This window comes from Tupaia chinensis, unplaced genomic scaffold, assembly GCF_000334495.1.
Source record: "Tupaia chinensis unplaced genomic scaffold, TupChi_1.0 Scaffold000088_1, whole genome shotgun sequence".
Lineage (NCBI taxonomy): Eukaryota > Metazoa > Chordata > Mammalia > Scandentia > Tupaiidae > Tupaia > Tupaia belangeri.
This window is the reverse complement of record NW_006159550.1, coordinates 7,034,006-7,050,506: the sequence shown is the minus strand read 5'-3', so window position 1 is coordinate 7,050,506 and position 16,501 is coordinate 7,034,006. Positions and strand designations below refer to the sequence as shown.

The window sequence follows — 16,501 nt, the reverse complement described above, 5'->3', positions numbered from 1 at the left end:
CAGCAGATGGATCCTGCTTCTGTATATGTTTTAGATTTTCCATAATAAAAAGTAAGAAAAAAAAAAGTACTTGAAAAAAAGAAAAAGCAGACCCATCTGAAGAGACGTGCCCAGGTGGTGGCGGCGGGAACGCCTGTGCGGGGTCTGGACACGGCACCAAATGCCACGGGGCCCTCCGAGGAGCTGGAGCAGACGCCCAGCTGACTGGAACCTGACTGGAGTGGCCAGCACACCTGGGTGGGGGGAAGGGGTCTCCCCTTTCCTGCTTCCTGGCTTGCCTGGCCCTGGTTTCAGGCACCACACCTTCAGAGCGCTGCATCGCCCGCATAAAACGTCCATGAAGGCTGGACTGGCCGCACAGCCATCACCAACCTGAGTATTTCCAAGCTCCAAACAGTTCAAAAATAATTTTGGAGGGGCCAGCAAATGGCATAATGGTTATGTTGCTGGGCTCCCACGTAGTTGACTGCAGTTCAAGTTCTGGACCCGGTGGCTTCAACTCACGCTGGGCACATGTGTGCAGATTTGCCCAAATCCCACGAGGAGAAGAGGAGAAGGGATTGTGACTGGGCCATCCCCCTGGGGTGATTCTCGTTTTCTCTTTCTCTGTCTCTCTCTCTCTGGCGAGTGCACACACCCTATACCAAAAATCTCTCTTACAAAAAAGATGTTTTGGAAGAAAACGTGCTGATATCTGGAACTCATCTGGAAATCGAAATGACTTTTGGGCCAGCCCTGTTAGACGTGCCTGAAGCAGTAGATCCACATGGCAGACTGCGGTTTGAGTCCCTGCTCCCGGGGTCCCCACAGGAGGGAGCAATGGAGGGGGAGCGCGCCTTGTGACCAGGGCCCAGCGGGGAGGCTTGCCTTCCCTCGCTGTCTCTCTCTGCTGAGTGCACCTTCCCTCTTACAGTGAAAAATAATGAAGTGGGACCAGCAGTTGGTGTAATGGCTATGTCTCTGGACTCCCATGTAGTCGACCGTGGTTTGAGTCCTGGACCCGGTGGCTTAAACTCATACCAGGCACATGGGCGTGCGTCCCCAAGATCCAGAGAGGAGAATGGAGGAGAAAGGATTGCCGTGTGGCCATCCCCCCTGGGGGGTGATTTCTCACTTTCTGTCTCTGTCTCTCTGGTGAGTGCACATGCCCTATAGCAAAAAAACTCTGAAAAACAAATAAACTTGCTGGGCATGTGTGTGTGCAAGCCCAAGATCCTAAGAGGAGAATGCAGAAGGGACTATGGCATGGCCATGCCCGCACGGGGGCATTTCTCACTTTCTGTCTCTGTCTCTCTGGCAAGTGCATGCTATAAAAAATTAAAATTAAAATTAAAATAAAAAAGCATTTCCCAATTCTCATCCTTTTTTAAAATGGCATCTTTGTAGTACCATAAACCTTGCTTCTTTTGTTAACAATAGAAGAAAACAACAAAACTCCGTGGGCCCTCTGTTTTACGGCTGCTGACAGTGTTACTTTCCACCTGAGCAGCCCTTTACTTGGAACTAGACTTGCTGGCGTGGCCGTGCTCTCTGCCTTTGCTCTCAGACAAACGAAGAGAAAAGAGCCGTGCTCGACTTCCCCACTGAAATGCCAGACTCGGGCAGGCAGCAGGACTGGTGAGAGCCATCAGCTGGGACAGCCGCATGCCTTTGCCGTGTCAGTGGTCACTCGCTCACTAACACAGGGGTCTAAATGGGAAACGGGCCTTACAAAGGGGAGCGCGTAATCGCCACCGTGAGTCAGGGTGGGCCTGGCGCCTCTGAGGGCGAGGCGGTCTGGCAGTAGGTGGCTGTTAATGTGGCCCAACGTCACGTGTGTAGTAGCACTGTCAAGAATACTTACTCTGGGGACCAGCAGTTAGTGTAATGGCTATGTCACTGGACTCCCATGTAGTCGACCGCGGTTCGAGTCCCGGACCTGGTGGTTTACACTCACGCCAGGCACATGTGTATGCATGCCCAGGATTCTGAGAGGAGAAAGGGGGAGAAGGGATTGCGGTGTGGCCATGCCCCGGGGCAGGGGATGATTTCTCGCTTTCTGTCTCTCTCTCTTTGTCTTTCTAGTGTCTCTCTGGCAAGCATGCGCTCCCCAGGGCAGAAATGTGAAGACAAAGGTGGGGAGGGGCAGGGACTTAAACAGACAGCTGTTCAAAGAAGGCTCAGAACCGGCACAGAAGTGCTCAGAACCACGCTGAACTCTGTAGTCGTCAGAGAAGGGCCATCGCACTGCAGTGACACGCGTCACACCTGCGAGGGTGGTTACAGTCAGACTCTAACTATGAAAATAGCAAGTGTTGTCAGGGATGCGGAAAAACAAACACCCATGCACCGATCGGGAGTTGAAACGGTTCAGGCACCTCGGACACAGCCTGGCAGTTCCCCAAAAGGTTAAACACGGACTTATCCCACGGCTCGGCACTCCCGGGTGCACACTTAGGGAAACGGAAACACGTCCACACAAACCGTGCCCAGAAACGCTCACAGATGCGTATTTGTAATGGCCAAACAGTGGGAGCGAGCGAAGCGTGACCAGCTGGTGAACGTGTACTGAAATGTGATCTCTCCGACAGCGGGTATTAATCCAGCAGTAACTGAAACACGGGCACATGCCACGACATGGGCACATCTCGAAGACAACATGCCTACTGAAGTGAGCCTCAAGGATCACATACATGATTCCATTGACATGAAACGCCCCAAAGAGCGAATCTGCAGGGCCTGAAAGAAACACAGCACTGAAGTGGTGGCTCACAGCAAGGCTGAGGTCGGGCCACAGCTCTGACGACTGGTGGGTACCAGACTCTTCCGGGAGAGGACACCATGCCAGAACTGGCGGTGACAGCTAGGTGACTGCAAATGACATTTGGTAGGAGAATGTCTGAGAGTTAATGAAATGCGCATTTTAAATGGGTGAGTGGTATGGCATGTAAATTATATCTCGGCAAAGCTGTTTTTAAGAAGTCAGAGCGAGAAAAAGCAAAAATGGCGAAATGGTAGCCAGTGGTGAGCCCAGACGTGAGTATGTGGGGTTCACTGCACCACCCATTCCAGACGCCGTTGGTCTGAAATTTTCCACAAGGAGCTGGAGAGAAGCGATGCGAGGAGAATGGTTTAGGCAAGCTGGCACTGACCTCGCGCACGAGGTCTAGCCTTTCACAGTCAGAGGACTCTCGCATTGAAGGGTTAGGGTTAGGGAAGATCGGACGACTGGCCAGAAAGTCAGAAAACATGCAGCCCGGGACACCCACCTGGCTGGGAAGTGTCAGTCCACCCTCTCTTGGCTCGCACACAGTAATCCCATCTCGTGTTGGGGTCCCTGACGAACTTGCCAAGATCCCGGAAGAGCTCGCAGAAAGACAGCTGGCTGGCGCGGAACACGGTGTAGTAGAGCAGGGCGGCCCTCCAGAGGAAGGGGTCCTTCCGGAACAGGACGCTGTGGATGCTCGCCAGGCCTTCCTCTGTGGGGTTGTTGGGCTTTAGCTCGTGTTTCCTACGGCCAGTCCAGCTGTTCCATGGCTGCTGGAGGTTGTTGATGCCTCGAAAATAATGTGTGCCTATGGGGAGACGAGGCACACGATGGTAAGAAATGCCATTCTTACTTTCAGTAGTTCTCCCCGAAATGCTTCTATCAATAATTCTAAAAGCAAACTGATTTTCTACCTATAAATCAGAGCAGAAAATGACCCGAACCTACAGCCTTTTGGGTCTGAAGAGCCTTCAAAGGATCACCTGTGTCATTAGAAGAGGCATAACCTTTATAACACTTGTGTTTTTTAAAAAGAGTTGTTTACTTTTATTATTATTAATTTGCTATAGAGAATGTGCACTAACCAGAGAGACAGAGAGAGAAGAAATGAAAAAGCAAGCTGCCAGGTCCAGGACTCGAACCGCAGTCGGCCACGTGGGAGTGTCTAGCACCTTATCCACCACACCACCTGCTGGCTCCTATAACACCTTTTTTCTTTTTTGGAGAGGTTTTTGCTATAGGGCGTGTGTGCTCGCCAGAAAGACAGAGAGACAGAAAGCAAGAAATCACCCCCCAGGGGAGATGGCCACACCACAATCCCTTCTCCTCCATTCTCTTCTCGAGATCTTGGGCACACACGCACATGCACCCGGCGTGAGTTTAAGCCACTGGGCCCAGGACTCGAACCACGGTCGACCACATGGGAGCCCAGTGACATAGCCATTACGACATCTGCTGGTCCCCCCTATAATGCTTTAAGAGAAGAATCACAAACTTGATACTTCAAAAGAATCTCAGAGATCACTTGATTGCAGCCCTTTGGTTTGCATGGGGAGCAGCGCCTGGGAACCCCTGGTGCCCATGGGGAGCAGCCCTCAGCTGCAGCCCAGGGCAACAGAGCAACCTCCACACTGCCTTCGCCTACTGAGAAAACGCCATCCTTGGGGGACCAGCAGATGGCATAATGGCTACGTCCCTGGACTCCCATGTAGTCGACTGCAATTTGAGTCCCGGACCTGGTGGCTTAAACTCATGCTGGGCGCATGTGCGTGCGTGCCCAAGATCCTGAGAGGAGAATGGAGGAGAAGGGATTGTGGGGTGGCCACCCCACCCTGGGGGGTGATTTTTTTGCTTTTTGTCTGTTTCTGTCTTTCTGGCTAGCACACACGCCCTATAGCAAAAACCGCTCCAAAAGAAAGAGAGAGAGAGAGAGCAAGCGCCATCCTACAGTAAAGAACACCCCCGGGCCCGAGTCCTGATGGCCACGAGCGAGGACGACAGGCCCGCAGTGGCTCCTACCTATTTCATGCCTCAGCATCCCCTCCAGCCAGTGCTCGCGGGCGGTGGAGACGTTGATGGTCAGGGTGGGACACCCATTCACAACCGTCATCGAGGCTCGGGACAGCAGGTCCTCAGTGAGGTGGACGACGATCTAGGGAGAAAGACGGAGAGTGGGTGTGCGCGCGTGTGTGTGTGCGCGCGCGCGCGTGTGTGAGTGCATGTGTGTGTGAGTGCATGTGGGTGTGCGCGTGAGTGTGTATATGAATGTGTGCGCGTGTGGGTGTGCACGTGAGTGTGTGCATGAGAGTGTGTGTGTACACACACGCAAAGCGGAAAGGCAGAGGGAAAAGCTTCCACGGAAAACGAAGGATCTAGAAAGTGCTTTTGTTTACAACCATGTTGACTCTCCCGGGAACCGAGATGGGCATGGGGCCAGTCGCCTCCGGCCCCGACTGTGCACTGGGGGGGTCTGGAGAACGGGACTGGGCGAAGGAGATGCCTATGCTGGGAAAGAACAGAGGACGAGAGTAACCCTCCCCGGCTCTCGGTCCTGGTCCCGGCTAAAACGATCCCCAACAGGTTCGGGGAGCCAGAGTCCTCCGGGCGCCAGTGCTGGTCCAATCAGGTCAGACTGGGGGGCAGGCCGCCGCGTGAGAGGGCTCCTCCCTGAGTGCTGGACACGGCCCGAGCCAGCGCTGGCTGAAGGACCCTGCTGGGGGTCACAACACCTCGCTGTGGTCTGTCTGTCTCATTCACTCATGGGAGAACTAGTTTCAGTAGACAGATCCGATAACTACTAAGACAGCCTACGGGGCAAATCTCTTTACTAACAATTTCCATAAAGTAATGCATATTATCCCACAGAGATGGCAGTAAGGAAAGGAAGAGGGAAGGACACTGAGCACATCTGAACGATTCAGTACGAGAGGAACTGGGACTTCCGGTACCTGGTGAGAAACCTGCAGGGCCCTTTAGAGAGGGCATAGGGTGCAGGAAAGGCCTGGAGGCTGCACTGGGGCACAGCCAGGAGCCCGCCACGCCCACCCCGGGGTCAGCGCTGCACCCACCTCACCCAGGCAGCCCTCCTTCACCATGTACTTCCTAACGTGACTCCAGATCCGGGTTTTGGACAGCAAGCTGCCACCCGTGGCCTGTTCAAATTTTTCATAACTTCCATATTTCTGTAAAGTCAGTTCCATAATATTGATGGCCTGTAAAAGAAAGAGTGGAATACATCTTACTAAGTAATTAGCTACTGGAACCAGCAGTTAGCGTCATGGCTATGTCGCTGGACTCCCACAGTCGACCGCGGTTTGTGTCCCGGACCCGGTGGCTTAATACTCACGCCGGGTGCGTGTGCGTGCATGCCCAAGATCCTGAGAGGAGAATGGAGGAGAAGGGATTGCGGCGTGGCCATCCCCTCTGGGGGGTGATTTCTTGCTTTCTGTCTCTCTGTCTCTCTCTGTCTGGTGAGCGCACACGCCCTGTAGAAAAACCTCTCAAAAAAAAAAAAAGTAATTAGCTAGTAATTACTGAGTGATGAGCTAGCTCTGTGTTATTTTTCTTTACCTGTCTGGGTTTACTAGTTCCAAATTAAATGCCATGTTTTTCTAAGCCTAAACAACGCCCATTCATTTCCCCACAACTGTACAAATGCCTGTGCACCTAGAAATACTAACTCTTTGGGGCCAGCCCCGTGGCCTGGTGGTCAGGGGGGCCTCCCCCACACAGCCAGCCACACGGTTTGAGGCCCAGTGCGATGGCTTGGAAAACGTGCTGGGTGCATGAGTGTGCGTGCCTCAAAGCCCATGGGATGAGGAGACGGAGGAGGAATGGCCGTGGGATGACACTCCATTGGGGCTGTTTTCTCCCTCTCTTTGGCAACTGCACATGCCTAATGGCAAAAAGAAAAAAACAGACACAAAGCTTTATTTCCAAACTGTTCGTTTCTCCTCACCTGAAGGCAAAGGGGTCCAAGTTCCACCGGGAGAGGCCACGTCCAGGGGGCAGAAGGGCCGGGCAGGAGGGCGCCCGGCTCCTCCAGGGCCGCCTGTGCCGTGCGGAGAGCTCCGAGCGGAAGGCGTGCCTGCACACTGGCTACCAGCTGCAACGGCCACGCGATTGGGGGAAGGTGTTAAGGACACACGAAGGCGCCCGTAAAGCCTGTACACAGCACTGAAGCCCAGCGTTCCCAAGCACGCCTTCATCGCCTAACTTTGAAGGACTAGACTTTAAAAATGCGAGTCCACTGTTAAGTCCAGGAGCTCCTGTTAGACATATTTTCAACTTTTGAGAGCACGCGCGCCTCCCAGTGGGGTCCTGACACTATGCTCGCCCCCAGCCTCCAGCACTGGACCAGGAGCAGGCACATGCCGGCCTCAGCAGGGAGCTTCCCGTGCCGCCATCGGAGCCTTCCCGCTGGGACCCTGCACAGCTTGGCGTTCTCCCTGCTCCACTGTCTGCGGCACTTTTCAGAAGTGCCCGTCCTGCAATCAGCTCTACTCATTTCCTAACTTTATGTCGTCCCTCCATGAGCGAGAGTGGCTGAGAGAGGGCACCCCGACAGCGTCTCTCATACAGGCCATGGCATGGGCAGCCACTCCCCTCTCCACAGCCCGGGCTCACCCCCAGACACCCAGTACATCCTCTGCTCCCTCCCCCCGAGGACAGCAAGTGCAGGCCCTCAGTGGCTGAGCGAAGCCAGATCGCACAGGGCCAACTGTGGCTCAAGTCCCAGCCCTGGCAGCTCTGTGCATGCATGACCCAGGTTCCGACAGGATGGAGAAGTGGAGAAGGGGCTCCCCTTTGTCTCTGGCAATCACATGCACCCTCCAGCAATTACTTTTTAAAAGCAATGTAACATTACGCCTTTTCTTTTTTTAATGTGAGAGAGCACGAGGGGCCCCCTAGTGGGGCCTGGTCATATTGCAATCCGTGTTCCTCCAGTTCACCACGCCGTGCGGGTCCTGAGCGTACAGACAAGGAAAGCTGGTTGGTTTGCAGGCCACTGAGGCTGCGACTTCAGCCCTGGTCGGCCACGTAGGCCCTGGCTACGTCCTGCTTCACCCTGGGAGTGAGAGGAGCCAGACATGAAGACCACGTGTTGCATGATTGCATTTATATCCAACGTCTTCTGCATGGGCCTGAGCACGGCACCCCAGGGCCAGGGCCACGGCACCCCAGGGCCAGGGCCACGGCACCCCAGGGCCAGGGCCACGGCACCCCAGGGCCAGGGCCCCAGCCTTAGAGCTCCTGGAACCAGAGCAGTGCAGCATGCACACCGTCCCCACCGCCCGGCCTCGGCCCCGGCCTGCGTGGCTCTAACTGCGTGCCCTCTTCGTACCGGCCAGCTCGCCCATCATGCTGGACAACGGGGGAGCAGCCCTGCTCCCGAGCTCCCCAGGACTCACGGCCAGTAGGATGATATTCTGCAAGCTGAATATACCCCCGCACACTTCGGCCTTTCAGAAACTATGAACTTTTTTGCTGAACCATTCATTATGCATTATCCTTGCCCACGAACCATCCTTTCAGTCCTTCCTTTATAGATTAGCAGTATTTAAACGCCGTCCTGGGCCGGCCTGCAGCACAGGCTCAGTGCAGTGCAGGGGCCTGGAGCCTACGTGGTTGATCCCAGGTCAAGGCCTGGCCCTGGCAGCTTGAGAAACAAAATGAGGGACCAGCAGTTGGCGTAATGGCTATGTCGCTGGACTCCCGTGTAGTTGACTGCGGTTCGTGTCCTGGACCCGATGACTTAAAACTCACACCAGGCGCGTGTGCATGCGTGCCCAAGATCCCGAGAGGAGGATAGAGGAGAAGGGATTGCAGCGTGACCATCCCCCCTGGGGGGTGACTTCTCGCATTCTGTCTCTCTCTGTCTGTCTGGCGAGCGCACGCGCCCTGTAGCAAAAACCTCTCCAAAAGAAAAAAAGAAAGAAAGGAACAAAATGAGTGGGTGTGCGCCCGAATTCCTGAGGGAATGAGAAATGGGTGAAGGACGGGAGCATCGGCACGCCCCGCTGGCCGTACTTCCTCTCTCCCTGGAGGGCGCACACCATGTTTATCTCACATGCAACAAACGGAAAAGATGGACGTGCCGAGAGCCGGAACCCAGAGCAAAGGTGAAACCGGTGAAACTGGTGGCCAGTCCCCGTGGCCACCCCAGCCCCCTCTCCTGCTCTGGAGGCTCTGCAAACAGGAGCGGCTCTAACTTTCCTCCATTAGGACAAGAACAGGGCCCGGCCCATAGCACGGTGCTTAAGAGAGCTGGACCCCACACGGTCAGCCGTGTGCACTCGGTGGCCTGGAAACCTGCCAGGTGTGGGTAGGTGCATGCCTGCGCCACAAACCCTGCAGGAAGGAAAATGGAGAAGGGGCCGTGGAGTGGCCATACCCTGTGGGGCTGTGTTCCCCGTCTGCCCCTCGCTGTCTCTCCACGGTGAGCAAACGTGCCCTCTTGCACATTAAAACAAAAAAGGAGCAATCATGAAATCCGTTGACCAAGTGGTGCTGGGGCACTCGATAACCGCGTAGGAGTGCGCTTTGGGTGGAGACTCACAGTCGCTGGTGAACACAACATTTCTCTCATATCATATATAAGACGAACTCTACATGGGTAAAGGCCCGCCTGAAAGAGCTAACGCTATGAGACTCTTAGTTCTTAGAAGAGTGTGCAAGCCTCAGTCCGCACCTTTGACCAGACGTGGACCAGAGCACACCAACACGAAGATAGCTCAGACTTCGCCAAAATCAACCGGCCTGGTGGCGAGGGCAGCTGGGTCCCACGTGGCCACCGGCACCGTTGGAGTCCTGGACTCGGTGGCCTAAAAAGCACGCCGGGCTGAAAGCAGAATGGAGAACAGACTGTGGTGTGACCATGCCGCGTGGGGGTGGTTTCTCACGTCCCCTCTGAAGACGTGAACACGCGTCCTTTGGCAAAATGAAAACAACAAAAGCCCTGGGAGTGAAAGGAGGCAGACACGAAGCCACGCATCGCACGGCTGCATTTACAGCCAGCGTCCAGAACCGGCAAATGCAGAGACAGAGATTGGGGCCCACTGCGGCTAGGAGGTTGGTGACACGAGGAGGAGCCGCCACCGGGCACGGGCTGCTCTCGGGGCTGACGAAACGCTCTGGAAGTGGACAACGGTGATGGCCTAGCTCTTGATAGAGGAGGGGGATTCAGAAGGTTCACGGCAAAACGCAACTGAAATGCGAGCTGACTGTGGCGCAGAAAGATGCGGACACCACGCGTAGGTTTTCCTGAACCGTACCCGTCAAGTGGGTGAGCGGGATAGCATGTGCATGTGCTGTAATAAAGCTGTTGCTCTTTAAAAGGAGGAGTGAGTCAGTAGCTTGATACAAGGCTTACACCATTAGCCCAGAACTGCCCTCCAAAACTTCCAGCACTGTCGTGGGCAGCAGGACACTTTCTAAACCCCCATTTCCGCGTGTCCTGCAGGATGACGGCCGTCAGCTCCCTGCAGACTGTGTGCTGTTGAGCACTTTGGAAATCTGACCTTCAGTCACGAGCCACTTCAAGTCAGTGCCAAAAAGCCACCTCCCTTCCCAGCCACAGTTCTCTCTGAAAACTGCGGACAATGGGGACACTCTGCAGGAGGGCGGGCGGGGGCAGGAAGACCAGCAGTCTGGGACCTGGCTTCCCCTTAACGCCCCAGTTTACTGATGGTGTGGCCTTCGGTAAGGCCTCTGCCTTCTCGGGTCTAGCTTTGCGCTGGCTAAATGGAGATGAAAAGCCTGAGCCCTCCCATGGCGGGACGGTCAGGACGACAAAGTGGGCTGTGCTCACCAACCTACTCGCACGTGGCTGTCTGCACACCGTCACTAGAGACGCTGGGTTTAACAGTGCACCATACGCTAGCTGGTTTGCCCTCGACTTCTTATTCCAAGTAACGTGTTTCCCGTCTGGCTGACGGATATCCAACCTCAACCTCCCCTGCCTCCCTCCCCATTCAAAGAATTCTGAAATACACAACTCCCCCAACACGACAATCCCGGGAGATCAGTCCTCTCCTGTAAGCCAGTGTCTCCCAGGCTGTCTCGTGGAGGAGAGTTGTCATGAGATGTCATTCTTTAAAGGGCCCCATGGCTAAAGAGTGGACTAAAGTTAAATCGAAGACTTTCCAAAGCCTTATTGTAGCACGACACGGGGTGAGTCTTAGAAAGGGACGTTCTGGTTTCCAGCTTCCGCAGCGCTCCTCTCAGGGCCCTCTGAAATGGCTGCTTTGGGGACACATGGCTCACACACCTACCCACACACAGGTAGTCTGACACTAAGAGCTTCTTAGCATGAAAAGCGAAATTCCAGCCTGGCCCCATAGTGTAGTGGGCAAGCATTGTGCACGCATCTGACCTCAGTTCAAATCCCAGTCCAGCAGTTTGGAAAAATGCCAGGCAAGTACGCATGCACGTCTGAAACCCTGACAGGGTGAAGAAATGGAGGATGGATGCAGCATGGCTATGCCCCCGGGAAGCTGGTTTCTCTCCCCTGCCTGGTAGTTTAAAAACAAAACAAGCATGGGACCAGCAGTTAGCGTAATGGCTGTGTCGCTGGACTCCCATATAGCCAACCGTGGTTCGCGTCTTGGACCCGGTGGCTTAAACTCATGCCGGGCACGTGTGCGCGTGTGCCCAAGATCCTGAGAGGAGAATGGAGGAGAAGGGATTGCAGCGTGGCCATCCCCCCTGGGGGACAATTTCTCACTTTCTATCTCTCTGTCTCTGTCTGTCTGGCGAGCACACGAGCCCTATAGCAAAAACCTCTTGAAAGAAAGAAAGAAAGAAAGAAAGAAAGAAAGAAAGAAAGAAAGAAAGAAAGAAAAGAACAAGAGCAAAATTCCAATACTAAACTAACGACGCCTACTGCTTTTGGGTAGCAAATTAGGTATACGAATGCCTGTAATCACTAGGCACGCAGGGCCTCCACTTAAAGCACTCAGCCACACATGGACTCGACCGTGGGACACTGATCACACACGCAACCCCCTCGGCTCGGAGCAGTCCCACTGCGCACGCCTACGTGTTGCAGGGCTAAGAGGTGGCGCAGCGCTAACACAGCTGGGCCCTGTGGGAAGGGCCACGGTTTGAACCCCTGAGCACACTGGGCGTGCCCTCATCCAGGCTGGCTGTGACCAGGGTGCACTATGACGTCGAGAGCCCTCTGGAGGTGTTTCTTGTTTTCACTCGCATGAAAGAAAGAAATGAACTTTAAAAACGTTTTTAAAAAGCTATTGGTTATGAGACACCTGGGAGAGGCACGGGATGAGCATCTTCCCATTCTAACGAGTGGCTGACTCCTTTGCTGGAGGGCACATCACCTGCCAGAGGGGGACAGGCAAGCACCTCCCATGCGCAGTGGCCACTCTCCCACCCCCTCTCGGTCCCTCCCTCCTCCTGAGATTCTGGGCACGCATCCACACTTGCCTGGTGTGTTTCACAAGCCAGTGGTGCAGGACTCAAACCACGCAGGCGGCCACGTGGGATCAGCTGCCCTACCACAGGCCGCGGAGAAAGCCCCCGGGCCACCAATCTGGGCCACTGCTTATGAAGTGCTTCGCTAAGTTCCCAGATGCCAGCGGAGGGACTGCACACTTAGCGAAGCCCTCCCTCTTCACTCACCCTGTGGTCACCCCCGGCAGGCCAGGCACTGTGGCTTTCATTCACATTGTATCTGAGAGTGCATGTCCCTGTCCTACGCTGGACTGGCAGAGAGGACTCATGGGGGTTTGCAAAGTTCGTGGAAAATGGAAATAAAGTATGAGTTTGTTTTGGTGCAAAAAAACCCAAAAAATTAACCCATACAAAGTTTTTTCATAATGTGCATTTCGATGAACTTTTTGAAGACCCTGCCTGTAAACAGGTGTTCTGTAACGACACTTTAATATAGTTATACACACTGTCCGGTTCTAGAAGGGGATTTAAAGGGACAGAGCACATTCGGGCACGAGGGGGTGACTCTCGAGCTCAGGGCGGCAGGCCACGGCGGCGCAGAGATGACGCAGAGCCCACGACGCTGAGGCCAGGCGAAGGTCCTCACACACACCAGGTGCACACACACACGCCTGGGACACCCCGGCTGGCTGAGGCGGGGAGAGGGGCAGAGCATGAAGACCCCGGTGAGTTCCCGTCTGCTCTTCTTCTCCTCCTCCTTGCATGGAATAAGTAACAAACTTTTTTTAAAGGCATATAGAAACCAAAGGAATGAAACAGCTGGTCCGGCAAGACTGCAGCATGGCTGGGATGGACAGGAACGGGGAGATGGGTCCACTCAGTGCCGGAACCGTGTTTGACTCTGGGGACAGATGAGTAAAATGCCCAGGAGGACAGCCTGGGGGGCAGCAGGACGAGAGACGAGGAGGGGCCCCGGCACGAGGAGCCGTGCAGCGGAGTGAGCGGCGGAGGGGAGGGCCGTGAGGGAGACTTCAGTCTGTCCCCAGATGTGAGGAGCCCTGACGTTTCTCAGGAAGGGAGGTGGCAGGAACAGAGTTGCACCCAGGGACAATGACAACACAAAGGGCAGGAGAGAGACAAGGTCGTAAAGACTGCCGACAACCCAGTGTTCTGTAATAGGGACTGCAGGCTGGGGTCAGATCAGAATCAAAACAAAGATTCAAAACTGACGCTGTACAAGGTGGTCAGGTCTCGGACGGGAATCTGCCTTCAGCGAAGGACGCATGGGGAGAGGAGGATGCGACCTACAGCCTGTGTCCCGCGGCCCCGCCTTGTCCTCCTGTTCCCCAAGGCCACGCGGCCGAGGTAGCAGGGTCCCGATCCGCAGGGCAGCCGGGAAATGGAGAGGCCCCTGTGACAGAGAGAGGGCGCTCTGCATGGCTCAGGACTCGGCTGCGCTTTCACTGCCTACAATGGCGACAGCGATACTCCGGTGGTTTTGTAGGACAGGCCCTGGAAAAATGAGCTGAGAAAGGAGGGGTTGGTCAGCTTTCAAAGGCACTTCAGTGAGTCATCAAGGTCAGACTCCGTCCGAGGACACGCAATCTGACTGGAGTGTTTGTCCAAGTGTTCCCAGCTATCAGGTTAAAGAACGACCCCGTTTTTCCAGTCCGACACCCAAGGCGACTCTGGAGCACAGCAAACTCGAAATGCTCTTTCACAAAACCTTCAGCTTCAGCAGACTCTGAAAGCTGCGCCTCCTGCTAAACGGATCACCCTGTCACCTGGGGGAGGTCTAAAGACGGCCGTGCCCTCGCCCTTCATTTCTCCGACAGCCCGAGGTCACCCATACAGAACACCTGCTACTGCGTACAGCCTGCCTTTAGGAGTGGGTACGCCGGCACACCATACCAATGTCTTGGGACCTAGAGTAAACACTCACTCGTTTAAGCATCGCAACCACCTCTGTAAGCAGGCACTCTGTACATGCCTGACACGCGTGTGCGCAGGGTCACGGACGCAGCTCCCGATCCAACACACGGTATTATCAGTCACCTGTCCACTGCGTTACGGTCTTTAGCACACTCACCACATTTTATTAAACAGTAAATGCCCGTTAAAAATATAACAGGAGAGATTTCTTCTAACAAAGTAAAATAAATAGTGTAGTTAAAATTATTTTAACCTCAAAATAACCTTTACATAATGGTTTCGAAAGACTTGTTGGATTCTGCGTTGTTTATAGTAAGCAACAAAACATAGGCCAGCCAATCACGCACCGTGACCAGCGAGGGCCCGACAGCGCCTGCAGTGCGGCGAGCAGAGCCACGCAGGCAGGGCCAGGCACTGGCGGGGCCGCGAGGCTGATGCCTTGAGCACTTGTACGAGGTAGATTTAACCAAATGCCATCTCCCGTTTTTGGTCTCAAAACTATGTCCTGAAGGTAAACAACAGTCAATTTCTCCTCAAATTTAAGTTTTGAAGCTTATTAATAAGCTTAAAGGCAATAAAACATATAAGACTATGTACTAAGGGTCCACACTGAGCAACTTAAAACGTATTATTGGGCCAGCCTGTGGCACAATGGTTAAGGTACTAGATTCCATATGGCCAACCGTGTGGTTCGAGTCCCAGACCCAGTGGCTTGAAAATCACACTGGGTACGTGTGTGTGCGTGTGTGTGCGTGTGTGCGTGTGTGTGTGTGTGTGCGTGTGTGTGTGTGTGCGTGTGTGTGTGTGCGTGTGTGCGTGCGTGCGTGTGTGTGCGTGTGTGCGTGTGTGCGTGTGCGTGCGTGTGTGTGTGTGCGTGTGTGTGCGTGTGTGTGTGTGTGTGTGTGTGTGTGTGCGTGTGTGTGTCCAAAGTCCCAGGAGTATTATGGCGTAGCCAACTCCCCAGGGAGTAATTTCTGATTTTCCTTCCCTCTCTCTTCCTCACTGTCTCTCTACAACACCTTATACCAAAATCTTTAAAAATAAAGACTTTGTATCATTTGCATCATGATTTGCTAACTTTAAAGATAATTTTTTTTAGGTTCTGCTACAGGGTGGGTGTGCTCACCAGAGACAGGGAGAGAGGGAAAGTGAGAAATCCTCCAGCTCTCATTATTTTATTTAGGTATTTACATACGTATTCAGTGATGATTAGCAATTTCAGTGAAGCATTGACAAGTTCATGGGCAACAATCGAGCCTGGGTCCCCAAAGTGTCTAAGGGGCCTCAGCAAACTGGGAACGTGAGTACGGAGCGCTGGAGACTGCGTGCTCCATCCGAGCATTAAGACGTCCACTAAGAAAGGGTGGCACAGCAAGGTGGTGGCACAGTGGTGATGCAGGACCCAGACGGGAAAGGCCCGGGGTTCGTGGCCTGGGCCGCCCTCGGAAAGCTGGGCATGCCCGTGCTCCCACCGGGACGGGGAGGGACGCACAGGGAGACCGATGATGAGTGCCTACTGCCCTGCCTGCCTCTCCCACGGAAGAGACAAACAAGCTTCAGGAAAAATCAACTAGGAAACAAAAATGCAGTGTGGGCTAAGGCTGCCCAGCACTCGTCTGGAGTTGTAACTTCCAGACGAAAGCTCGGCAGCACACCCCAACGCCTCTTCACAAATGAGGTGCTTCCAGCACGACTCTGCGTAGTGCAGCGCAGGCTCCAATGTCGTCTGCACCCCTGCCTGCGGACCCGGCACACGCGTGTGTCCTGACGCAGTGGGCCGCAGCATACAGGTAAGGGAACACTGTTACATGTCTTGTTTTCCTTTTGCAAAGGACTGCAGAGCTCCATTTTGGCTACGTAAAATAAAACACTACGGGGGGCCGGGAAGTGGTGGGGTGGCAGGGGCTGGCCGTGGGGAGCCCCACACCGGGCAGCTTGCTTGCTCACGTTCCCTTTCTCTCTCTGTCTCTCTCTGGGCAAAATAAATATTAATTAATTAATTAAACAAATAATTATTTTAAAAAACACAATGGAGATAGCGTTTTACCTGCTTGAGAAAGCGGTCCGAGGCGTTGCTGTGTTTGACCAACACACTGGGCAGGGCAGGATTTGCATATTCAAACTGAGGATTGTAGGCATAGTCGGACTTGAAGAATTTCAGTTTTTCTTTCTCCAAGTTAGTGGGCTTTATCGCAGTCAATATACAGAACTTCTTTCCAGAAAAGTCCGCTCTCTCGAAGCTTCGAGACAGCTGCGGCTGCTGCCTGGGCTTGGGCAGGGAGGACAGACGGTGCCTCGGCCTGCCCTTGGTCTTGGGCTTCGGCGGCAGCACGATGCTGCTCCCTGTAACAGAGATGTCACGCGTGAACCTAACAGGACTGGACCCCAGACCCGCAACAAAGACGGCGGGCC

The 16,501-nt window shown here is 54.2% G+C and overlaps 1 protein-coding gene across 4 annotated transcripts in view; it reads right to left on the bottom strand.

Annotated features, from left to right (window-relative positions):
- The window catches only part of MATCAP2 (microtubule associated tyrosine carboxypeptidase 2), a 43,414-nt gene that overhangs the window by 9,457 nt on the left and 17,456 nt on the right, over positions 1–16,501 (bottom strand). For 3 of the 4 annotated variants that reach the window (XM_006143019.3, XM_014585761.2, XM_027769770.1), the window contains exons 3-5: positions 5,815–5,958; positions 4,766–4,898; positions 3,249–3,554 (exon numbers count right to left, since the gene is read on the bottom strand). In XM_006143019.3, coding sequence (XP_006143081.1) covers positions 3,249–3,554; positions 4,766–4,898; positions 5,815–5,958 — 583 coding nt within the window. Of the gene's footprint in view, positions 1–3,248; positions 3,555–4,765; positions 4,899–5,814; positions 5,959–16,136; positions 16,495–16,501 lie in introns of those variants that run through there. The other variant, XM_014585762.2, reaches the window with a different exon arrangement.